Source organism: Salvelinus fontinalis, chromosome 28 (genome assembly GCF_029448725.1).
Source record: "Salvelinus fontinalis isolate EN_2023a chromosome 28, ASM2944872v1, whole genome shotgun sequence".
In the NCBI taxonomy this organism is placed as follows: domain Eukaryota; kingdom Metazoa; phylum Chordata; class Actinopteri; order Salmoniformes; family Salmonidae; genus Salvelinus; species Salvelinus fontinalis.
In genome coordinates, this window is record NC_074692.1 from 31,115,922 (window position 1) to 31,141,702 (window position 25,781).

Consider the following 25,781-nt stretch of genomic DNA (forward strand, 5'->3'; position numbering starts at 1 on the left):
AATATGTTCACTTACTGGCTCGTATTACCAAACGTTCCACTTTATTCTCCACTGTCAAAGTCTTGTACAGATGTATTTTCATGCCCTTGTTAAATCACTGCCAGTATCTGGAATTCCAATTGGCTACCACTGACTGAATCCAACCAATAACAAAACGTTTTATTCTGAGGTCGGTGTCTTCGTGTGCGCTCTATCTTCCGGTGGGCGCTGTTCAAGGTGAGTGTGTAGAATTTCCACGTATTATCGCTAAAGTGAGATTAATCGAAGTCATGTAGCTAGTAACTATCGTGCGTTTTATCCAAATGTTGATCTAGCTAGCTACTTCAATAATTAATGTCCGCACTACAGCTGTTTAGAAACCGAGAGTGTGTTGTTAACCCATGCCATGTGTTTTGCGAGCTACAATAGCTAGTTAACTCGTGCTATCAACATACAAGGTAGCTAGTTATAACAGCCAGCAACGAAACTATGGACAGAGGACAATGTTCAGACGTTTTCAATTATTAGCCATCTCTTCGGGAAGAATCACAACATGGAACATGTGGTAATTAGAGTCGTGCCTAACGTTAACGGTACAAGCATGATAACATCGACCGTTAAGGTTAGTTACTAGTAGCTAGCGAGAAAGAAGCCGTAGTTGCTCAACAATTGACTAATTTGCACAGGGAAGGAAACTGAAGTCAAGAATATACCAATTGATTTCTCATTCTTCATCTTAGTCTCATTTACTTAATTTAAACTAATGTGAAAGAACTGACACCATAAAGGTACCTAGGTTCACCACAGTGAGGAGCTAGCTGCAGTGATTGAGTTGGCTGCTTAATATTGTTTCCAGAGTAGGTTTAAACTATCAGTTGTAATCTCACCCATTTCATTGACTCCATACAGATTTGTCCTCCAGCTCGAGACTAAAACTCTTCGATGCGATGGGTGTATTGAATGCTCTTCGAAGGGGCCTTGTGAGAGGAGCGGATCGTATGGCTGAATTCACCAGCAAGCGTGGCTCAAGGACTCACTACAAAGGCAGAGGGGCACAGCCAACGGGAGTACTGACCTCCAGCAGAAAATTTGTTCCAGTACAGGCAATGATCCCTCAGTTTGTGGTGCCAAACTTGGAGGGATTCAAACTCAAGCCCTACGTGTCGTACCGCACCCCGGCTGGAACGGAGCCCGCTGTCACCCCTGAGGGTCTGTTCTCTGAGACTGTGGCCCCACAGATCCAGAAAGACTTTGAGGAAGGCTCCTTTGATAAGGAACAGCTGGAGAAATACGGGTTTGAACCCACACAGGAAGGAAAGTTATTCAAACTCTACCCCAAGAACTTTATACGATAAGTAGTCCACCAAATATTATCCACCTGGAACTCTTGAGTGTTAAGGATCATTGACTTATTTTGTTTGTGTTGGGAGATGTGTGTTGGGAGGTCAAGAGGTTGTTTTACTGGACACTGGTGTATTGTGAATGTGCTTGCTGAAAGTACTAGTATGTGCACTTCTTATTAAAACATGTATATTATGTTTTGGTCGTTTATATTTTTTAGACCTCAATATGCATGTTGGCTACAGGTTATTTGAATGTAGTTGAGGTTTGCACTAAGCAAAATCAAAACGGTCAATTGATCATAATACATGATTATATCCAACTAAGCTTAGATGTCCACCAAGTCTCACACACACAGAGAAACCTGGGTATCCAAATACAGTATTTGTATTGTAAAGTGTGTGTGTGTCAAATGTTATTAGTTGCGTGCCGAATACAACAGGTGTAGACCTTACAGTGAAATGCTTACTTACGAGCCCTTAACCAACAATACCGGTTAAAAAAAATACAGATAAGAAATAAATAACAAGTAATTAAAGCGCATCAGTAAAATAACAATAGTGAGACTATATACAGGGGGATACCAGTACAAAGTCAATGTGTGGTGGCACTGGGTTAGTTGAGGTAATATGTACATGTAGTTAGAGTTATTAAAGTAACTATGCATAGATGATATGCATAGAAATAAATGCAACATGTAAAGTGGCCCGTGTTTCATTATCTTAAATACAAGATCCCAGAAATGTTCCATACTTTCATGCTTATTTCTCTCAAATTTGTTGCACAGAATGTTTACATTCTTTGACATTTGTTGTTCAGTAATATATACATGGAAGAAGTGCTTTTCTTGGAACATTTCTCAACACAGTTGTAACAAGTCCATGATGCACTTGTCAGGGAAGCAAGCATACTTTTGTGATAGTTCACTCAAAAAACATTGTATAATGTTCATTAGTCCACTGTTATATGCTCCCCAAAATTATACATCAGCAGTAAAGTTTTCAACATATAGCACTTTCAGTAAAAAAAAATCTAATTGTGTGACAGTGTTTTGTATCACAGTTTTTGCATTTTACTGTAAGCGCTCTATCTTCAAGATTAGATTTTTTTATTAAAAAATGATAATTTAACCTGTGCTGGTTGTTTTGTTTGAACATTCAAGTAGGCGATACAGGTATGTTCCTCACAGGTGAAATATTTGCATTCGTCTGTCTCTGCCTCCTGATTTCATGGGTTTCACCAATGAGACTAAAACGACTCTCAACTTCTACTTTGCTGGTGCTCCAGCCTGGCAACCATCTCCCTATCCACCTTGGGCTTTCACAGTGCAAGTGACCTGTGGGGTCCAGTCACAGTGCCACACATGCAGAACGCGGTCTTAGAAGGGTTGGGACAGGGAAGTGGGCATGCCACAGAGCTAGCAGGTGGTGGGGATAAGCTCTCAGGTACATAAACACGACATCCTGTGTCATCTTATTGAAGTTGGCAGTGGGAGATTCATACTGAATCCTTAGGTGTCTTCCTGTATGGAACTGTTGCTCTGTGGTCTCCAGGGGGAGGCTCATCCAGGAACAGGCACGACCAGTCAGCTCTATAGGCCAGGGAGTTGTCGAGCATGTAGGAAGCTAAGACGGAACACACTCCTCTGCCCACATCTAGAGGAAGTGAAAAATACCGATTTGACACAATGACAAAACATTACCCGCTCTTACAATTCTATAGTACTTTACTAAACCTTTTTGTTGGAATGCCCCTTTAAAAATCAATCAGACATTGTAGTTGTGGTAAAGGGGTAAGTTTTCATGTGCACATCATGCCACTGTCTAGCCCCAGTTCCCACACTTTGCTCGAAGGTGAGGTGAAAGTGCGTACCATATACTCTGCTGTTGTGATCTCTGTGCCTTTTTATGAACTGTGTGGTCCAGTAGAGGGTGACAAAATGCCACAATATTGACCGTTATCCCATGATTAAATAGGTTCACAAGAAAATATCAAAATATTTGACAATCAGCTGTCATGTGATGTAATCTGTGTGAGAATGTTGGGTGTGTGTGTGTTTGCATATGTTTTACTCAGAATAGATTATTTCCAGATGTTAGTTTCTTTTTCACAAGTATGTCGTGAATTTTCATAACTCCAAACTGGCAACACTTGTAACGAAGCCAGTTTTACATTCAAAACCTTTCATTGTGCATTCATTTTGTTTGTAGAGATCTTTCACCACACAACCATAGATCCAAAATATGTTTACTGTGAAACATAATAAGTCCATTGGTTTAATCACCAAAATACAACAATTTAATAATTTTAAAAACCAGTTAATCCAATAGCAAAACATTTAAGATCCATGTTTTAAAATTGTTATTGTTATTATGCTGCAGTACTGTAAATTACTGTACATTACTGTTTTCACATTAGGCAATACATTTGCACTACCCATTAAAATTGTGTGATCAGAGATGTGATCATTGAAGACATATTTCACAATGTAATAAATTAAAGAAAGTAAAGAAACAATGTTTAGCTGGGTGATTTGAAAAGTCATAGTCAATCGATCAATAATATAATAATACTCAGCAAAAATGTTTATCATTAATTTACAATCTTAGACACTTTGAGAATAGAAAGGTTCAGCACTTTTGTGAAACATCACAGCACAGTTGAAAATTATATGGCAATTAGAAATCAAAACTGGATGGTTTTCAGAGATAGATGAGAGGGGTTGAGGGTAGCTGAACAGAAAAAATATAACTAATGTAAAATATACCATGTCCATAAAATGTATATAGTATATAAAACCCTAAGTATTGTTGTCCATTACTTTACTCCAATTAGGGGAGGGGTGATAGGGTTAGGGAAAAATAATAAAGAAGGAAAATATTTTTAATAAAAACAAATGTATACACCTCAAAATATGTTAATGTACCAGAAACAACAATGCAATGCACCCACTAGTGGTCAAAAGGTTTTTGGAACTCCAAAGATACTGTATAGTACACTATTCTGTGGGGATGAATTGCAGTACCATTTGAAAAACAGCAATGTTCCCAGAATTAACCATAATTTACAGCCTGCTGCAGTAAAACGTTCCAGAGTTGTTTACTGTTGGTCTGGATTGAAATCATTGCATGCTTCATCCATGGCCTGAGGGAGGGTGGTACACTCATGGGGATGTATTTCTGTTTTGGACTTTCTGGATTATTTGCATATTGGTATTGTATTGATATTGTATAACTGCACTGTAGGAGCTACAAACAATAGCATTTCACTGCACCTGCTGTAACATCTGCTAATCTGTGTACGTGACCAATAAACTTTGATTTGATTTGTTGCATACAGCACATCTCTGATCTTGTCAATATCAGATTTGTATAAAACTTACTGTGAAGTAAAATCACAAGTCCTCATCATAGTAGTACATTTGAGTACATAAAATACCTTTTGTTTCTACTTTCCAGACGTATTGCACATTTCCCTAACAGTTTTTTTCAATCACTTTGGCACATTTTTCAGATGTACAGTATTCAAGTAAAACAACTCTAAGGTGATAACACTTGTAATGCCCCTATCTTATGTTCAGAACTTTTAATTGTGCACACATCTTTCACACCTGAGTCATTCACGTAAAATCAAAGTTTTCCGTGAAATATCATGAGCACATTTTGTTTAGTCACCAATACACCAGATAATGATAGGCTCACCATTTAGTCATTTTAACTACCATTTAATACAATAGCAAAAGATTAAAGATACACATTTCAAATCTGTTCTTTTTAAAGTGCTGAATGGAAAGAATAGTAGGTGGTAAATATCATTTTCCATACAGTATTTGACTATAACTTGACTTTAAAAAAAAAAAGTGTCCAATGGCAGGTTGTGAGCAAGTTGAGAAATATGTCAGCCTTACAGTTTTATTGTCCTTATACAGTACATACATAAGACACAATCAGAAGTAGGGGTATTGTAAAGCAGTTGACTACTGTAAAAACTTAGCAAGGTGTTGTATACCTTTTATATGCAACATTGTACAAGATCACCTTTTCTATGTGACTTGTCAACTGATACAGTATCGCCTGTCTCTGCTTGAAATTCATCAGCTTACAGTGTATCAATGAAATTCAGATAATGAATGGAATATATTGTTATATACAACCCAGGTATTTCAGCATTGCCTTGTACACTACACTATACTGTTTATTTTAATCGCTATTGTACTATTTTCACAACTATGTGGTGAATTTTCAAAACTCTTAGTACAGAACTCCAAACTGGTAACACTTGTAACGCAGACAGTTTTACATTCAAAACCTTTCATTGTGCATCCATTTTGTTTGTAGACATTTACGTAGACGTTTACTGTAAACTATAATAAGTACATTGGTTTAATCACCAAAACATCCTGCTGTTTTGAATCGTTCCATTTCATGTAATTACAGCCATTCAGCAGCCCTGTACACAACACTTTAGCAAAACCCAAGCTTATTTTATGGCAATAGAGCTCCCTCTCACCTCTAGTGGCCGGTTTTGAAGGTATTTCCCGACATCTTCAGGACATCCAATTTCAACGTCAATCTGGAACGATCTCCTTGTTCTGAAGAAAGCCTGTATGTATTTTCAAACACTACAAAAGTAAGTCGTCTTGATTTAGCTGTGAGGAAATGCATGAGAGCATTTCTACATTAAGTCATTAATCATTCAGAATTTGATACAGAGAAGTAGAGGCTACATCTGACAACTTCTCTGTTTTGTCCTTCACTGAAATGGAAGCTGTAGCTTGATCTGATTGGATTTAATTTGGTGTATGTTTTTGTGTGGCCTTCTCTCTGTGTGTGTGTGTGTGTGTGTATGTGTGTGTGTGCGTGTGTGTGGTTGTGTTGCAGGTGTGTGTGTGTGTGGTTGTGTTGCAGGTGTGTGTGTGTGTGTGTGTGTGGTTGTGTTGCAGGTGTGTGTGTGTGTGGTTGTGTTGCAAGTGTGTGTGTGTGTGGTTGTGTTGCAAGTGTGTGTGTGTGGTTGTGTTGCAGGTGTGTGTGTGTGTGGTTGTGTTGCAAGTGTGGTTGTGTTGCAAGTGTGTGTGTGTGTGTGTGTGTGTGTGTGTGTGTGTGTGTGTGTGTGTGTGTGTGTGTGTGTGTGGAGGAGGAGGAGGAGGAGGGGCTATGGATTGGCTATTCCCCGGTCATTCCCCAGTGGGTATTTCTGGCTGAGGAGCTGTAGTGTGGTCAAAGCAGACTGAGTCAGAGTTTGTTGTGGCAGGCAGACAGTGCTATGGATTTCATGGAGGTGTTTTTTGTCTCTCTTGGCACTGCAGTCATTGTATTTTATGGAGTGAAAATGGTCCGCTTCGCTAAGATGTTTCATCCCAGAGTTTGGTTCCCGCAGCCAGAGTCCTTCTTTACATCCATGGGAGAGTGGGCAGGTGAGCTCTGAGTGTGTGTTTATGTGTGTGTGTTGACATGTTTAACTATACTTGTGGGGACTGTTTGTGTGTGTGTGTGTGTGTGTGTGTGTGTGTGTGTGTGTGTTCACTGAATATTGCCATTGGAGGCGAAAATAAGTTATTGTATAAGTAAGTCATTTGGAAGGATCATCTGGAAGTAAAGTCTCATGAAGTGGTTAAACATTTATATGAAAATGTTATACTTGAATGCCTTTCCCTGTAACACCTTGTGGCATCAAACCTCTGACTAGCTGGCTCTAAGGTATTGCACTGGATGTAAAGAAGTGTGGCATCTTGTGGTCACAGTGTGATCTCACTGTGCAAATTATACTGAAGGACAACGAGTTCCATCTGGACCCAGATTAAACCCATTAATTTTTCGTCTAGATCTTTAAATGTCTGGGTGCCTGGGGAACACCCTGTAAGGTCATTCACAGCCCAGTGGTTCACTTCGATTTTAAAGGGGCAATCAGCAGTCGCTGTATCAATTTTTGGACTTATATTATAAATTAATCATATGCACCCATTGATTCTTGAAGAATATAACTTCTAAATGCCTCATGAGTTTAGTTCAACGGTCAAACCCCATCAGAACCTAAAAGATATGTTTTTTATAACCCAACGTTTGTAAACAAAGTAAACGTAAACAAACACTATATAGCCTCAAAACATGGTTAAAGCTAAAATGTTGATATCATGGATGGTCAGTCCTTGCATCCATAGCTCTGTCCATGAATTTGAAAGTGGTTACATTTCTCCAGCTGTAAGGTCAGCTGTAAGGTGTAAAGTTTCTTCACTGTTTTATTTGGCGCATGTGACTAATAAAATTTGATTTGATTTTGATTTTTTCCATCAGCTTTTTACTGAAACAGGGGGCGGGGATTATGCTTTGTTGTTGTTTCTACTGCTGATTGTCCCTTTAAAGAATAGAGGGGAGTTTTGGTGAGTGAATTAAAGTTGTTTTTAACACAACTATCAATGTCATGCCATAACTATCAATGTCATGCCATAACTATCAATGTCATGACACAGGTATCAACGCCATTTTAATGTCACATTGATGTCATGTTGACACATTGTATTATCTGGTAATATTATTGGACTGGCTGACATCATTGATAGTCCAGAAAAGGAAAGCATGATATTTGAACACTGTTTCCATGCTTCACACCTAAACTAAGTGTATATAATGTATGGGTATTTTTCTTTCTTAGACCCCATAGCCCTCAAACTCAACTCTGGACCTCAAAGCAGTTCCACTGCAAATCAGGGACTGTTACAGTGACTTGCAAAAGTATTCACCCCCTTGGCCTTTTTCCTATTTTGTTGCCTTATAAACTGGAAATAAAACAGATTTTTGGGGGGTTTGTATCATTTGATTTACACAACATGCATACCACTTTGAAGATGCAAAATATTTTTTATTGTGAAACAAAGAAGAAATAACACAAAAAAACTGAAAACTTGAGCGTGCATAACTATTCACCCCCCCAAAGTCAATACTCTGTAGAACCATATTTTGCAGCAATTACAACTGCAAGTCTCTTGGGGTATGTCTCTTTAAGCTTGGCACATCTAACCGCTAGGATTTTTACCCATTCTTTAAGGCAAAACTGCTCCAGCTCCTTCAAGTTGGATTGGTTCTGCTGGTGTACAGCAATCTTACCACAGATTCTCAATTGGATTGAGATGCCGATGGCAGCATGATGCTGCCACCACCATGCTTCACTGTGGGGATGGTGTTCTCGGGGTGATGAGAGGGGTTGGTTTTGCACCAGACAGAGTTTTCGTTGATGGCCAAAAAGCTCAATTTTAGTCTCATCTGACCAGAGTACCTTCTTCCATATGTTTGGGGGAGTCTCCCACATGCCTTTTGGCAAACACTAAACGTGTTTGTGTAACAGTATAAACTTTACGTCGTCCCCTCACGGGCGCGAACCTGGGAACCTCTGCACACATCAACAACGGTTGCCCACGAAGCGTCGTTACCCATCGCTCCACAAAAGCCGCGGCCCTTGCAGAGCAAAGGGCAACCCTACTTAAAGTCTCAGAGCAAGTGACGTAACTGATTGAAATGCTACTAGCGCGTAACCGCTAACTAGCTAGCCATTTCACATCCGTTACACTCACCCCCCTTTCAACCTCCTCCTTTTCCGCAGCAACCAGTGATCCGGGTCAACAGCATCAATGTTACAGTATAACTTTAGTACGTCCCCTCGCCCCGACCCGGGCGCGAACCAGGGACCCTCTGCACACATCAACAACTGACACCCACGAAGCGTCGTTACCCATCGCTCCACAAAGGCCACGGCCCTTGCAGAGCAAGGGGCAACCCTACTTAAAGTCTCAGAGCAAGTGACGTAACTGATTGAAATGCTACTAGCGCGTACCCGCTAACTAGCTAGCCATTTCACATCCGTTACACTTGCTTGTTTTTCTCTTTAAGCAATGGCTTTTTTCTGGCCACTCTTTCCTAGAGCTTAGCTCTGTGGAGTGTACAGCTTAAAGTGCTCCTATGGACAGATACTACAATCTCCGCTGTGGGGCTTTGCATCTCCTTCAGGGTTATCTTTGGTCTCTTTGTTACCTCTCTGATTAATGCCCTCCTTGCCTGGTCTCTGAGTTTTGGAGGGCGGCCCTCTCCTGGCAGGTTTGTTATGGTGCCATATTCTTTCAATTTTTAAATAATGGATTTAATGGTGCTCCGTGGGATGTTCAAAGTTTCGGATATATTTTTTTTTATAACCAACCCTGATCTGTACTTCTCCACAACTTCGTCCTTGACCTGTTTGGAGAGCTCCTTGGTCTTCATTGTGTCACTTGCCTGGTGGTGCCCCTTGCTTAGTGGTGTTGCAGACTCTGGGGCCTTTCAGAACAGGTGTATATATACTGAGATCATCTGACAGATCCTGTGACCCTTAGATTGCACACAGGTGGACTTTATTTAACTAATTATGTGACTTCTGAAGGTAATTGGTTGCACTCGATCTTATGTAGGGGTTTCATAGCAAAGGGGGTGAATACATATGCACGCACCACTTTTCCTTTTAGACTTACATAGTCAGACTTACAGTGCCTTCAGAACGTTTTTACACCCTTTCAATTTTTCAACATTTTGTTGTGTTACAAAGTGGGATTAAAATGGATTTAATTGTAATTTTTTGTCAACAATCTACACAAACTACTCTGTAATGTCAAAGTGGAAGAAAAAATCTAACATTTGTAAAAATAAATATTAATAATAAAACACTATCCTGATTAGATAAGTGTTCAACGCTGTGAGTCAATACATGTTAGAATAACATTTGGCAGAGATTACAGCTGTGAGTTTTTCTGGGTAAATCTCTAAGAGTTTTGCACACCTGGATTGTACAATATTTAATGATTATTTTTTAAATTCTTCATGCTCTGTCAGGTTGGTTGTTGATCATTGCTTGACAGCCATTTTCAAGTCTTGCCATATATTTCAAGCGTACAGTGGTACTTAGTGATGTGTTGTGTTGTATTTCCCCAAACATAACGCTTAATTAAAAAGTGAATTTCTTTGCCACACGTTTTGCAGTATTACTTTAGTGCATGTTTTTTAATATGTGTAGTCTGTACAGGCTTCCTTCTTTTCACTCTGTCAATTAGGTTTGTATTGTGGAGTACACTCTCCTCAAACAATAGCATGGTAATCGTTCACTGTAATAGCTACTGTAAATTGGACAGTGAAGTTAGATTAACAAGAATTTAAGCTTTCTGCCCATATCTGACACAGTTGAAGTCGGAATTTTACATACACTTAGGTTGGAGTCATTAAAACTCGTTTTTCAACCACTCCACAAATTTCTTGTTAACAAACTATAGTTTTGGCAAGTCATTTAGGACATCTTCTTTGTCCATGACACAAGTAATTTTTCCAGTAAGTAAGGAACTTGTATGTCGGCCTTATATTAAAGAACATAAATGGTTAAAGAAAAGTGTGATAAATAAAAACATATACCAATTTCATTTAAGGACCAAAAAACTTACAGCTGTGCCATATAAATTGCAAAATAGTTGGGAAGAGATTTTCGATGTACCCATTCCATGGCACATGGTTTATGAATTGATACGCAAAACAACGCCGGATTCAAAACTTCAAATTTTTCAATTTAAATTATTGTACAAAATTCTTGCAACTAATAGAATGTTATATATATGGGGGATACAATCTTCCCAGCTCTGTAGATTCTGCTGTGAGGAGGCAGAGTCATTAGACCATTTATTTTGGTATTGTCCGCATGTAGCTCGTTTTTGGTCACAGGTCCAGGAATGGTTGAAGAATTGCAACATTTGCGTAGAACTAACGCTACAGATAGCAATACTGGGGGATTTGAAAAGCTATAGTCAATCAATCAATAATATAATAATTATTTTAGCAAAAAAATATATTTTTAGTTTACAATCCGTGGAAGCTATGAGAATAGGAAGATTCAAATTTTTTGTGAAGCATCACAGCACAGTTGAAAAATATATGGCAAATAAAAATCCGAAATGGATGATGTTGGAAGATAGATGGGAAAGGTTGAGTGGAGCTGAAGGGTGGGACTAATAACAAGATAAACAATGTAGGGCACACGGATCTGTGAAATGTGTATAGGTGCGGAGCTATTGTGAAATAGCACAGTTACAAGTGGAAATCAAACTGGATGGACAACAGAAATAGAGGAAGGACTAAGAACAAACAAGAGAGAACTATTATAAAGTAGACTGTGTCTGTAAAATGTGTATAAGATGTATAAATTGAAGGTAAAAACAGAAATGTTTATCAGTTTACTCCAATTGGGGGATCGGTGGTAGGGTTTGCGGGGAATAATAATAAAGGTATACTCTTTAAAAAAGTATGTATGTCTATGTAGGTATGTGTATGTATATATGTGTATATATACAGACTTTTACAGACTTACAGACTTTTACAGACTTACAGACTTTTACAGACTTTTATCTCCCTCAACAACTTTAAAAATCTGCTATCCGAGCAGCTAACCGATCGCTGCAGCTGTACATAGTCCATCTGTAAACTACCCACCCAATTTACCTACCTCACCCCCCATACTGCTTTTATTTATTTACTTTTCTGCTCTTTTGCACACCAGTATCTCTTCTTGCACATGATCATCTGATGATTTATCACTCCAGTGTTAATCTGCTAAATTGTAATTATTCGATTTATTGCCTACCTCATGCCTTTTGCACACATTGTATATAGATTCTCTTTTTTCTACCATGTTATTGACTTGTTTATTGTTTACTCCATGTGTAACTCTGTGTTGTTGTCTGTTCACACTGCTATGCTTTATCTTGGCCAGGTCGCAGTTGCAAATGAGAACTTGTTCTCAACTAGCCTAGCTGGTTAAATAAAGGTGAAATAAAAAAAATAAAAAAATAAATATGTAATCATACGTGAATGGATATATATATTTACCCCCAAAAATATGGGGGATTGGAAATGATGCAGACAATTACATTGGAAGCAACATTCTTTCCGCAATATTAAGCTGATCCACCCCCCCCCAAAAAAAAAAAAAAAAAAAAAAAAAAAAATCGAACATTTGTTTAATTCTTGCGACTACAGGGGTTGCTGTTTTCTCATTAGCATAATTGCATTACAGATTAAACGGCTTCCTACTAAATTCTTTATCGTACAATATGCATATTATTACTATTATTGGATAGAAAACAGTCTCTAGTTTCTATAGGCGTTGGAATTTTGTCTCTGAGTGGAACAGAACTCATTCTACAGCAATTTCCCTGACATGGAGTCAGATTTCACACATTTTGGCACCTGATCTGGAGTCAGTTTAAAGGCCACTGTGAACGCTATCAGGATACGGACACTGCTTACGTCTTCCCCTGGATGCCTTTACGTGATGACGATTTGAATGGTATCGATTGCGCAATCACAGCCCCTATAAAACAAAAACACGTGTAGGTAGGCACTCCTTTCCAGCTGCGTCGGACGCACGGTGGATACCGACCCGTTCTTTTTCCAAGCATTAGTGTAGCCAGTTATATTTCTCCGGTCATGTTTCTACTCGTTATAGGAGTTAAAAACATCATAAGGTAGTTAATTTAAACCGTTTTATAGCAATTTATATCCGTTTAGTGCGATTTTGGGACATTTATTTCTGAGACACTGTGAATCTCTGGGCACGGTTCCAGTTCATGCCGAACGCAATGGGCATTTCTACATGGCAAGAGGACAGCTTTCGACCAAAAGACGATTGGACCCAAGAAAGGATTCTTTGCCCAAGATTCTGATGGAAGAACAGCTCAAAGTAGGAACAATTTATTATGATAAATCGTGTTTCTGTCGAGAAATGTTAATCGCTTATGACGCCATCTTGCTAGACGTAGCTTCGCTTGGTGCAAACTGTATTGAAAAGTAAGGATAATTTAAAAAATGTAAATCAACGATTGTATTAAGAATTAAATTGTCTATCAATCGCTGTCCACCCTATATTTTTTAGTCACGTTTATGAGTATTTATGTATACGACTAGATCACTGTCTAATATGGCGCACGACATTGTCTGACCAGCTGGGCAACTTTTGTCATTGTCTAACCATGATTTTGGTGGCTAAATATGCACATTTTCGAACAAACTGTATATGTATGTTGTAATGTGATGTTACAGGAGTGTCATCTGAAGAATTCTGAGAAGGTTAGTGAAAAAATTTATATATTTTGGCGATGTTTACGTTATCGCTCTCTTTGGCTAGAATCAATGCTCTGGTAACGTTTGCATATGTGGTATGCTAATATAACGATTTATTGTGTTTTCGCTGTAAGACACTTAGAAAATCTGAAATATTGTCTGTATTCACAGGATCTGTGTCTTTCGATTAGTGTATGCTGTGTATTTTTACGAAATGTTTGATGATTAGTAATTAGGTAAACACGTTGCTCTATATATTTATTCTAGTCCATTTGTGACGGTGGGTGCAATTGTAAACTATGACATCTACCTGAAATATGCACATTTTTCTAACAAAACCTATCCTATACCATAAATATGTTATCAGACTGTCATCTGATGAGTTTTTTTCTTGGTTAGTGGCTATCAATATCTTAGTTTAGCCGAATTGGTGATAGCACCTGATGGAGTAAGAAACTGATGGAGTTAGAAAAGTGGTGTCTTTTGCTAACGTGGTTAGCTAATAGATTTTCATATTTTGTCTTCCCTGTAAAACATTTTAAAAATCTGAAATGGTGGCTTTATTCACAAGATCTGTATCTTTCATTAGGTGTCTTGGACTTGTGATTTAATGATATTTAGATGCTACTATTTAATTGTGACGCTATGCTAGGCTATGCTACTCAGTGTGGGGGGGGGGGGGGGGGTGATCCCGGACCCGGGGAAGATACTCGTGAAAGGTTAAAGACAGATTATTTCTCATATAACTCACTGTATCACAATTCCAGTGGGTCAGATGTTTACATACACTAAGTTGACTGTGCCTTTAAACAGCTTGGAAAATTCCAGAAAATGATATCATGGCTTTCGAAGCTTCTGATAGGCTAATTGACATAATTTGAGTCAATTGGAGGTGTACCTGTGGATGTATTTCAAGGCCTACATTCAAAATCAGTGCCTATTTGCTTGACATCATGGGAAAATCAAAAGAAATCAGCTAAGACCTCAGAAAAAAAATTGTAGACCTCCACAAGTCTGGTTCATCTCTGGGAGCAATTTCCAAACACCTGAAGGTACCACGTTCATCTGTACAAACAATAGTACGAAAGTATAAACACCATGGGACCACGATGCCGTCATATCACTCAGGAAGGAGACTCGTGTCACGCCCTGAGCATGTTTATTCTCTATGTTGGTTAGGTTGGGGTTTGATTAAGGGTGGGTTATCTAGGGGAATTATATGTCTATGTTGGCCTGGTATGGTTCCCAATCAGAGGCAGCTGTTTATCGTTGTCTCTGATCGGGGATCATATTTAGGTAGCCATTTTCCCATTGTGCTTTGTGGGATCTTGTCTAGGTATAGTTGCCTGTGACCACTACTCTGAGCTTCACGTTTCGTTTGTTCGCTTTATTGTTTTTGTTCTTTAAGTTTATCTTCCAAATAAAAGGATGGAAACATACCACACTGCATCTTGGTCCTCTCCTTATAACGATCGTGACAGAAGATCCCACCACCAAAGGACCAAGCAGCATGGCCAGAAGGAGCAGACATCCTGGGCCCGGGAGAGAAAGGAGGATCAACGGTGACTCCGAAGTTCTCGACCACGACGGAAGCCCGAGAGGCAGCCCCCAAAGTTTTGGGGGAGGTGTACACGTGTTGGTCGGCGAAGCCGAGGAGCGAGTCTGAGAGCGAAGAGGAATATTGGGATAGACTGAGCGAGGAGTATTGTGAGATAGTTGTGGGGATTGATGAGGTAGAGTGGATGGTTTGGTATCTGGAGCAAGACAGTCGCAGTGAGGAGCGTGGGACAAGTCAGGCCCCCTGTTTTGCGGAGATACGCAATGTGTCTCCAGTGCGCATCCACAGCCCGGTGCGTTCTGTGCCAGCTCCTCGCACTTGCCGTGCGAAAGTAAGCATCCAGCCAGGACAGTTGTGCCGGCTCAGCGCTCCTGGTCTCCAGTACGCCTCCTCGGTCCAGGATATCCTGTGCCGGCCATACGTACTGTGTCTCCAATGCGCCTTCACAGCTCAGTGCGTCCTGTGCCGCCTCCCCGCACTCGCCCTGAGGTGCGTGTCATCAGCCCAGTGCCAGCTGTATCGGTCCCACGCATCAGGCCTCCAGTGCGCCTCCACAGTCCAGTACGTCCTGTGTCTCCTCCCCGCACTCGCCCTGAGGTGCGTGTCACCAGCCCGGTGCCATCTGTACCGGTCCCACGCATCAGGCCTCAAGTGCACCTCCACAGTCCAGTACGTCCTGTGCCTGCTCCTCGCGCTCGTCCTGAGGTGCGTGTCACCAGCCCAGTACCACCAGTGCCGGCACCACGCACCAAGCTTCCGGTGACAGTTCCCAGTCCAGAGCTTCCGGCGACAGTTCCCAGTCCAGAGCTTCTGGCGACAGTTCCCAGTCCAAAGCTTCCGGCGACAGTTCCCAGTCCAGAGCTTCCGGCGACAGTTCCCAGTCCAGAGCTTCTGGCGACAGTTCCCAGTCCAGAGCTTCCGGCGACAGTTCCCAGTCCAGAGCTTCCGGCGACAGTTCCCAGTCCAGAGCTTCCGGCGACAGTTCCCAGTCCAGAGCTTCCGGCGACAGTTCCCAGTCCAGAGCTTCCGGCGACAGTTCCCAGTCCAGAGCTTCCGGCGACAGTTCCCAGTCCAGAGCTTCCGGCGACGTTTCACAGTCCGGAACCTCCAGCGTTCCGGAGCCTCCAGCGACGGTCTGCGTTCCGGAGCCTCCAGCGACGGTCTGCGATCCGGAGCCTCCTGCGACGGTCTGCGGTCCGGAGCCTCCTGCGACGGTCTGCGGTCCGGAGCCTCCTGCGACGGTCTGCGGTCCGGAGCCTCCTGCGACGGTCTGCGGTCCGGAGCCTCCTGCGACGGTCTGCGGTCCGGAGCCTCCTGCGACGGTCTGCGGTCCGGAGCCTCCTGCGACGGTCTGCGGTCCGGAGCCTCCTGCGACGGTCTGCGGTCCGGAGCCTCCTGCGACGGTCTGCGGTCCGGAGCCTCCTGCGACGGTCTGCGGTCCGGAGCCTCCTGCGACGGTCTGCGGTCCGGAGCCTCCTGCGACGGTCTGCGGTCCGGAGCCTCCTGCGACGGTCTGCGGTCCGGAGCCTCCTGCGACGGTCTGCGGTCCGGAGCCTCCTGCGACGGTCTGCGGTCCGGAGCCTCCTGCGACGGTCTGCGGTCCGGAGCCTCCTGCGACGGTCTGCGGTCCGGAGCCTCCTGCGACGGTCTGCGGTCCGGAGCCTCCTGCGACGGTCTGCGGTCCGGAGCCTCCTGCGACGGTCTGCGGTCCGGAGCCTCCTGCGACGGTCTGCGGTCCGGAGCCTGCAGCGACGGTCTGCGGTCCAGAGCCTCCAGCGACGGTCTGCGGTCCAGAGCCTCCAGCGGGGGTTCCCAGTCCGGAGTCCCCGGCGACGAACCACGGTCCGGAGTCCCCAGCGACGATCTACGCTCCCGTTCCTCCGGCAACGAACCACGGTCCGGTTCTTTCGGCGACGATCCACGCTCCCGTTCTTTCGGCGACGATCCACGGCCCGGAGCCCCCAGCGACGATCCACGGTCCGTAGCATCTGGCGACGATTCACGGTCCGGTTCCTCCGGCGACGACTCACGGTCCGGTTCTTCCGGCGACGAGCCACGGTCCGGTTCCTCCGATGAATCCACGAGCGGAGTGGGTACTTCGCCCCCGTACCGGAGCCGCCCCCGACGGTAGATGCCCACCCGGAACCTCCCCTATTGAGTCAAGTTTTGCGGTCGGAGTCCGCACCTTTGGGGGGGGGGGGGGTGGGGGGGGGTACTGTCACGCCCTGACCATAGAGAGCTGTTTATTCTCTATGTTGGTTAGGTCGGGGTGTGATTATGGGTGGGTTATCTAGGGGAATTATATGTCTATGTTGGCCTGGTATGGTTCCCAATCAGAGGCAGCTGTTTATTGTTGTCTCTGATTGGGGATCAAATTCAGGTAGCCATTTCCCCATTGTGCTTTGTGGGATCTTGTCTAGGTATAGTTGCCTGTGAGCACTACGCTGAGCTTCACGTTTCGTTTGTCCACTTTATTGTTTTTGTTCTTTAAGTTTCTCTTCCAAATGATAGGGTAGGAAACATACCACGCTGCATCTTGGTCCACTCCTTATAACGATCGTGACAACTCCTTCTGTCTCCTAGAGATGAACGTACTTTCCTGTTGTTCTGGGATTGATTTACACTTTTCGCACCAAAGGACCTTGTGAAGATGCTGAAGGAAACAGGTACAAAAGTATCTATATCCAAAGTAAAATGAGTCCTATATCAACATAACCTGAAAGGCCGCTCAGCAAGGAAGAGGCCACTGCTCCAAAACCGCCATAAAAAAGCCAGACTACGATTTGTAATTGCACATGGGGACAAAGATGATACTTTTTGGAGAATCATTCTCTGGTCAGATGAAACAAAAATAGAACTGTTTTGCCATAATGACCATCATTATGTTTGGAGGAGAAAGGGGGAGGCTTGAGAGCCGAAGAACACCATCCCAACCATGAAGCACGGGGGTGGCAGCATCATGTTGTGGGGGTGCTTTGTTGCAGGAGGGGCTGGTGCACTTCACAAAATAGATGGCATCATGAGGGAAGAAAATTATGTGGATATTTTGAAGCAACATCTCAAGACATCAGTCAGGAAGTTAAAGCTTGGTCGCAAATGGGTCTTCCAAATGGACAATGACCCCAAGCATACTTCCAAAGTTGTGCAAAATGGCTTAAGGACAACAAAGTCAAGGTATTGGAGTGGCCATCACAAAGCCCTGACCTCATCCTATAGAAGATTTGTGGGCAGAACTGAAATAGCGGGTGCGAACAAGGAGGCCTACAAACCTGACTCAGTTACATCAGCTCTGTCAGGAGGATTGGGCCAAATTTCACCCAACTTATTGTGAGAAGCTTGTGGAAGGCTACCCGAAGCGTTTGACCCAAGTTAAACAATTGAAAGGCAATGCTACCAAATACTAATTGAGTGTATGTAAACTTCTGACCAACTGGGAATATGATGAAAGAAATAAAAGCTGAAATAAATCATTCTCTCTACTATTCTGACATTTCACATTCTTTAAATAAAGTGGTGATCCTAACTGACTTAAAACAGGGACTTTTTACTAGGATTAAATGTCAGGAATTGTGAAAAACTGAGTTTAATGTATTTGGCTAAGGTGTATGTAAACTTCCAACGTCAACTGTAGATGAGATCATTTTAAAATAATGTTAAACACCAAAATCATGTTAAACACTATTGCACACAGAGTGAGTCAATGAAACGTATTATGTGACTTGTTAAGCAAATTTTTACTACTGAATATATTTAGGCTTGTCATAACAAAAGGGTTGTATACTTATTGATTCAAGATATTTCAGCTTTCATTTTTGATTGATTTTGAAAAACATAATTTCACTTTGACATCATGGGTATTGTGTGTAGGCCCGTGATCTAAATGTAATCATTTTTTTTTAAATCAGGCTGTAACACAACAAAATGTGGAAAGGATGGAATACTTTCTGAAGGCAGTGTATATAGTCAGACTTATATAGTCAGACTTATCAGGCCCTCTATGGGAGTAGCTGAAAGTCTCCGAGGCAGTTTCCTAAAAGATCATATACTGACTGACCTAATATTATACCACACGGTATGGGACACTGAGAGCTACGCAATCAAAATACATACACGCCCACACACAAACTGAAACACACAGGGACACACACAACTAGTCCTGTGGTCCTGAGGGAGCAGTCAACTGGTGTTACTGGGTCCTCTTCTCCTCCTTTGAGTGTGTTCTGCCTCCCACAGTGCTGTAAACTGTGGTGTTCTCTTTCCCCATAAAGGACCAACAATACGTAGCCTGACCACCTCCCTTTTCCCAAGCTCTGCTTCTATTCAATTCCAATCCAGCGCAGGGGGGGGAAAAGCAAATAGAACAGTATGTTCTGGAGCGTATTATCCTCTTCCTTCCCCTTAACCTGGAAGAGTCTCTCAAGCTCATTTGAAATCAAATGAACATACGTTTGTTTTCTCTTTCTCTGTTTCCTTTAACTATCAAGCCTTTTTGAGTGTTCGTGACATGTTTGGTTAGAGTGTGTGCGTGTGTGTTTGTGTAGCCTTCAGTCTGTGTCTGTGTGTATGCGTTTGCTTGTGTAGCCTTCAATGTGTGTCTTTGTGTTGTTTGTGTTTGTGTAGCCTTCAGTGTCCCATACCGTGTTGTTTCTAATTCTTCCTCTGTGGGAAGTTTCTGGTGCGTCAAGATGTGCTTTGTGTGTGTTCTTGCTTCATCTCTCTGCCCTGAAGCAATGCAGGAGAAGACAGGAGTCAAGAGGAGGAAAACAGACAGTCTGACATTGTACATTCAGAGGAGACTGAATATACTTCAGCTAGCTACTGAGGGAGAAAGACACGCAGGCTAGCTTGGACAGCCCTAAGACCACTCAGTTCTGTTAAGATACTGCTGCCTTTGTTATATTAAGGTCAATAACCAATGCTCCCTTAACATCCCTCCCTTCCCCTCAGAGTGGAACATACCAGGGCTTCTTTGGTAGAGTTTGGTTCGAAGGTTCTCGAAGGCTGGAGTTGTTATTCTGAACTTTTATGTTCACTATCACTGTATGTGTTTGTTCCCAAGCATATACAATTAGTGAATTGCATTAGTCAAACACAAACAACAAGATTCTTCTGCCCTGTTGGTTTACCAAGGCATGGTGAAGACAAACATTTTTAGTTTTTGTTCGCTCTTCAAGCCAGGCACTGCCTCATGGTCAGAAAGTATGGATGAGTTTGTTACTGGGACCACAGAGAAATAAACACTGGACTGCAAATACCGCAGCAATATTGAAAACTCTCCAAATTAATTCTGCAGTTTATGAAAGTAATGTATCTCTTTTGCTAGCATGACACTGCTAGCATGACACTGTATAAAAATGAATAGTCCAAATCTAAAATTGTAGTGTTTTTCTTAGTTGCCCAATACAATTCACCCTGAATTATATCTGGAGTTAGTTCTACTTAAGTGATAATGCCTGAGAAGCTGGCAAAACTTAGTCTCGGGCCGGCAAACCGTGCCAATATATTCACCAAACACCGGCTTCGAGGGCATTATCACATTTATACAACGGGTTACCAATATTTTGATTATTTTATCCATACTATTTAATATTTCCAAATATATATATTTCCGACACAAATCTAGGGTTGCTACCCAAGCCAGCTGGTCGTTTGTTCTATCGTTCGGTTGCCAGAGATGCAACCCAGTTGTTCAATCTTTTTGTTCTTTACCTATGGACGCAACCCAGACGTTCATTCTAAATGTTCCATTGCCATACTGGCTGACAACGTTCTCATCCCTTTCTTGGTAGATAGCCAACTATGGCTAATTTACAGACACGTCAAACAGTGCTGCCAGAATAATATTTGAAGCTGTTTTCTAGTGACATTTTTTGGATACATCCATAACAATGTGCTAATGAAGCACGATTTCGCCTGTGCTCTCTCATTAGGACACTGTTGTTCAGAGGAGCTAGCCAACAACACAGCTAACACAATAACCTCATACTGAAGCTGGAAAGACTGCTAACTAGCTGCACTTTGTTTCGTTTGACCTTTTTTCAATGGACATTTCTTTGTATATATCCATAAAAATGATGCCAGCTGATTTATGATTTCGACTGGCTGAGAAACTCTGCCTGCCTCTCTCGTCCCAACCCGACATGTTCATTACTATGGGACAGCTGGAGATCGAATTTAAATATTGAAACAATGTTTTATTAAGTGTCAGAGAGACAGAAAGCAAGGAATCTCCGCTGTTGAAAACTAAATGTTAGTCGAAAAGAAATGTGAGATAATGTCTAGATTTTTTTTATAGTGGAGATCAAGTTTATAAGGTGCCTGGCTGGGCTGATGAGACAGTGGATTGCGCAGTCTGATGGAACAGAGTAAATAGGCATTTAACGTTGTAGATTTACCCGGTGGTAACTTGTGGAATAGGCACCAGCTGGAATGCAGTTTTAACCAATCAGCATTCAGGATTAGACCCACCCATTGTATAATGTCAAACATCTGACAGTGTATAAAACACACACAGTTCTAGAATGAGGACATACTGCGTGTGTGTGCGTGAACAGAAATCAGACTCATCAGGACAAAGGTCAAATTAAACACACAGAGACTGATCTCCTGTTGGTTCTCTGTCCTTGCGGTCCTTTTATCAGAACTGAGGAACACACTGTATGTATATGAGTACACTGTGTCAGGACAAGATAGCATATGCAAACAAACACAGAAGAAAATTGCTATTTTTATTGTCTGCAGGAGAGGAGAGGGAAAAGGAAAGGGAAGTTCTAAGTGGAGCAGTACACCCATGCTGTGGTGAATGAAGCCTGTAGTGGTGGGAAATGTTACTGCCTGGTTACTTCTATCAGCTATGTGGAAAGAGATTTTCCAGTCACATCCTATCCCATCTTCCTCTGTTGCAGTGGTCACTGGTGGGTCAGACGGAATAGGGAGGGCATATGCCTTTGAAGTAAGTTCCCATTGTTGTTTCTGAATATGCCTGTGACATCCCACCTGTCCATCACTATCTCCTACGGTTCAATGCTACCTGTCTTACCATCAATAACTCCTGTGGTTCAACCCTACCTGTCGTTCCATCACTAACTCCTGTGGTTCAACTCTACCTGTCTGTCCATCACTAACTCCTGTGGTTCAATTCTACCTGACGTCCATCACTAACTCCTGTGGTTCAACTCTACCTGTCTGTCCATCACTAACTCCTGTGGTTCAAACCTACCTGACGTTCCATCACTAACTCCTGTGGTTCAACCCTACCTGACGTTCCATCACTAACTCCTGTGGTTCAACCCTACCTGACGTTCCATCACTAACTCCTGTGGTTCAAACCTACCTGACGTTCCATCACTAACTCCTGTGGTTCAACCCTACCTGACGTTCCATCACTAACTCCTGTGGTTCAACCCTACCTGACGTTCCATCACTAACTCCTGTGGTTCAACCCTACCTGACGTTCCATCACTAACTCCTGTGGTTCAACCCTACCTGACGTTCCATCACTAACTCCTGTGGTTCAATCCCACTTGTGCAGCTGGCAGGACGTGGGCTGAACGTGGTGATCCTGAGCAGAACCAAGGACAAACTGGATCGGGTGGCACTGGAGATAGGTGGGAGGAACTGACATCCTTCTTCTTCTTCTGGGATGAGCAACATTGTCATTGGGGACTGTTTAGATGTTAGGTCAATGGGATCAATAATGTATCTATTGATCTTCATTCCGTGACATTGCTCTTTCACAGAAGAAACCACGGGTCAGAAAGTGAAAGTGATCGTAGCCGACTTCACTGAGGATGACATGTACGAGTGCATTGAAGGGAAGCTGAAAGGCTTAAATATTGGTGTATTAGGTACGTGGTTTTCAGATTTTTGTAAGTGCAGTAAGTCGTGTCATTCAGTCGTATTTATTGGAAATGTTAAAAATTTGATTATAAATGGGGTGGTTTGAGCTCTGAATGATGATTGGCTGAAAGTCATGGTATATCAGACTATATTCCACGGCTATGACAAAAAATATCTATATTTTTAAGGTTCTAATTACGTTGGTAACAAGTTTTTAATAGCAATAAGGCACAATACGGGTTTGTGGTATATGGCCAATATACCACAGCTAACGGCTGTATCCAGGTATTCCGTGTTGCGTTGTGCATTCAGAACAGCCCTAAGCCGTGGTACATTGGCCATATACCACACCTCCTCGGGACTTATTGCTTAAGTATAGTATTATAAATAAGACAAGGAGAAATAATGATCTCCAAAAATGGTCTACCTAATGCCAATGAAAGTTAACATCTTATCCAATCCACACAGTGAATAACGTGGGGATTCTACCCAGTCATATTCCCTGCAAGTTCCTGCAGACTAAAGACCTGGAACAGGTGAGAGGAGACAGACACTATTGGTTATCTATTAGCCTGACCTCGTACCTCACATGTCCTCTCACCTACATTGATGTTACCTGGTGGGAGACGGATGACAAAGAAAGGGAAACACACTTCATTATTGTATTTGTTTTCCTTCCAGAAAATTACTAAAGTGATCAACTGCAATGTGAAAGCCTTGGTCAAGGTGGGTAGACCTACTGCTATTGAATTACATCAGGTGTTTATGCTTAAAAGGTATATCTCAGGATGTTGGCAATGACGCCCTTTATCTACTTCCCCAGAGTCAGATGAACTCTTGGATACCATTTTTATGTCTCTGTGTCCTGTATGAGGGAAGTTATAGGTTGTTTCGCGGGCCAATGCTAAGTAGCGTTAGCACAATGAGTGGAAGTCTATGGGTATCACTTTAGGTGTCTTCTTGTTTTTAACTGACTTGTCTTATACTTTATCCCACAGATGTGCCAAATAGTCCTGCCAGGGATGGAGATGAGGTGTTTTTGGAGAGAGGTTTTCCTCAATATAATATTGAGAATTCACACTGTCAATCAATCAAAAGTCCAGTTTACTGAAATTGTCTGTTAATTGCTTGATGAACATATGTTGATGAATGTTAGGAGTAGAGCTTGAGTAGTCCTGACCAGAGCCATGTATTTGGATGTATATTCTCTTACAGAGGGAAGGGAATGATCGTGAACATCTCCTCTGGTGTGGCCAGTGTTCCTTCCCCCATATACACAATGTACTGCGCATCAAAGGCTAGTACAGATCTGCTCTGTCTTTCACTTTGAAATCGCTTCACTTAGCTTCATTTAAGTACAGGATGATCAGTAAGTTGTTGAAAAATTATTCTGATTATTTGTTACACAAACTACTAATTGGCGGTCTTTGTCCAGGTGTTTGTGGAGAGGTTCTCTCAAGGTCTGCAGGCTGAATATAAAGCTAAAGGAGTCATGATACAGGTGCAGTGATACATCTAAGCATCAGTGTGCATGCATTTATTTTACATTCATATGAATGGGGGAAGGGTGCTCAAATGATCCGTATGTGCACTGACTGTGTACTGGGGATCTGCTATCAGAGCTGGGGTGAATTCTATAGAAATTCCGTCAGTTTAGCAGGTGAATTGAAATTCTAGCTAAATCAATCATTTAAAAAAGTACTCAAGGGAAATAAATGGCACTTTTCAATTGGAAGTTGAATTCACTTCCCCACTTGACTGAATTTAAATGGAACTGACCTCTGACTTTGTCTGCTCTATTTGTCAATTTACTCTATTTATCTTTCCTGTATCTCTGTGTCACAGGCAGTGGCTCCATTTGGCGTGTCCACCCCCATGACGGGCTACCAGAAGCCCAACATGGTGACCCTGACAGCGGAGGACTTTGTCAGGTCGTCCCTGGAGTACCTCCTAGCCGGGGACAAGACCTACGGCAGCATCTGTCACACAGTACTGGTAAAACACATGAGAACATTTACAGATTTGGAAAGGAGAAGTATTTACAGTGTATAGTCAGAGCCATCACTGAAACCATGCCACTTGCCTCTCTCCCTCCTACAGGGTTGGATGGTAAAGACTGTTCCCAAGCAGATCCTCCATAGTGAGAGCATGCAGGACAGTCTACTGGAATATGTGAAGAAAAGACTGGGGAAATAGGTGATAGATCACTTGCAACACATACACCATTTTATCATCATATACTGTGCTTTCAGAAAGTATTCACACCCCTTGACCTTTTCCACATTTTGTTGTGTTACGGCCTGAAATTGATTAAATTGAGATTGTGTAAATGGCCCATAATGTTTTTAGACATTTTTACAAATGAATAAAAATTAAAATCTGAAATTTCTTGAGTCAATAGGTATTCAACCCCTTTGTTATGGCAAGCCTAAATAAGTTCAGGAGTAGAAATGTCCTTAACAAGTCACATAAGTTGCATGGACAAACTCTGTGCTCAATAATAGTGTTTAACATGATTTTTGAATAACTACCCCATCTCTGTACCCCACACATAAAATTGTCTGTAAGGTTCGGTTGAGCAGTGAATTTCAAAACACAGATTCAACCACAAAGACCAGGGAGGCTTTCCAATGCCTCGCAAAGAAGGGCACCTATTGTCGATGGCTAAAAATAAGAAAGCAGATATTGAATATCCCTTTGAGCATGCTGAAGTTATTAATTACACTTTGTCACTTCAAATTAAAACTTCTTAGGGCTAGGCACCTTTTTTCTCAATTTCCATCTGAATGATGTGCCCAAAGTTAACTGCCTGTTGCTCAGGCCCTGAAGCCAGGATATGCATATAATTGGTACCATTGGAAAGAAAACACTTTGAAGTTTGTAGAAATGTAAAAATTAATGTAGGAGAATACAACACAATAGATATGGTAGGAGAAAATCCAAAGAAA

General features: G+C 42.0%; 2 protein-coding genes across 5 annotated transcripts; both read left to right on the forward strand.

Moving 5' to 3' along the window:
* Positions 1-109: 109 nt before the first annotated feature.
* LOC129826588 (39S ribosomal protein L41, mitochondrial-like) lies at positions 110-1,515 on the forward strand. Of its 3 annotated transcripts, none has more exons than XM_055887490.1 (2): positions 110-216; positions 889-1,515. In XM_055887490.1, exon 2 carries the CDS (start codon positions 927-929, stop codon positions 1,332-1,334), a length of 408 nt encoding a protein of 135 aa, XP_055743465.1. In that variant the 5' UTR covers positions 110-216; positions 889-926; the 3' UTR covers positions 1,335-1,515. The 3 variants fall into 3 exon arrangements, with proteins under 3 accessions (XP_055743465.1, XP_055743466.1, XP_055743467.1); XM_055887491.1 differs by lacking the exon at positions 110-216 and adding an exon at positions 223-601; XM_055887492.1 differs by lacking the exon at positions 110-216 and adding an exon at positions 223-544.
* Positions 1,516-6,500: 4,985 nt separating this feature from the next.
* Positions 6,501-25,218, forward strand: LOC129826589 (17-beta-hydroxysteroid dehydrogenase type 3-like). Of its 2 annotated transcripts, XM_055887493.1 has the most exons (11): positions 6,502-6,733; positions 21,900-21,946; positions 22,526-22,601; positions 22,734-22,841; positions 23,302-23,369; positions 23,515-23,559; positions 23,832-23,866; positions 24,049-24,130; positions 24,269-24,334; positions 24,679-24,828; positions 24,934-25,218. In XM_055887493.1, exons 1-11 carry the CDS (start codon positions 6,583-6,585, stop codon positions 25,027-25,029), a joined length of 924 nt encoding a protein of 307 aa, XP_055743468.1. In that variant the 5' UTR covers positions 6,502-6,582; the 3' UTR covers positions 25,030-25,218. The 2 variants fall into 2 exon arrangements, with proteins under 2 accessions (XP_055743469.1, XP_055743468.1); XM_055887494.1 differs by lacking the exons at positions 23,832-23,866; positions 24,049-24,130; positions 24,269-24,334 and having other exon boundaries at positions 6,501-6,733.
* Positions 25,219-25,781: the final 563 nt, after the last annotated feature.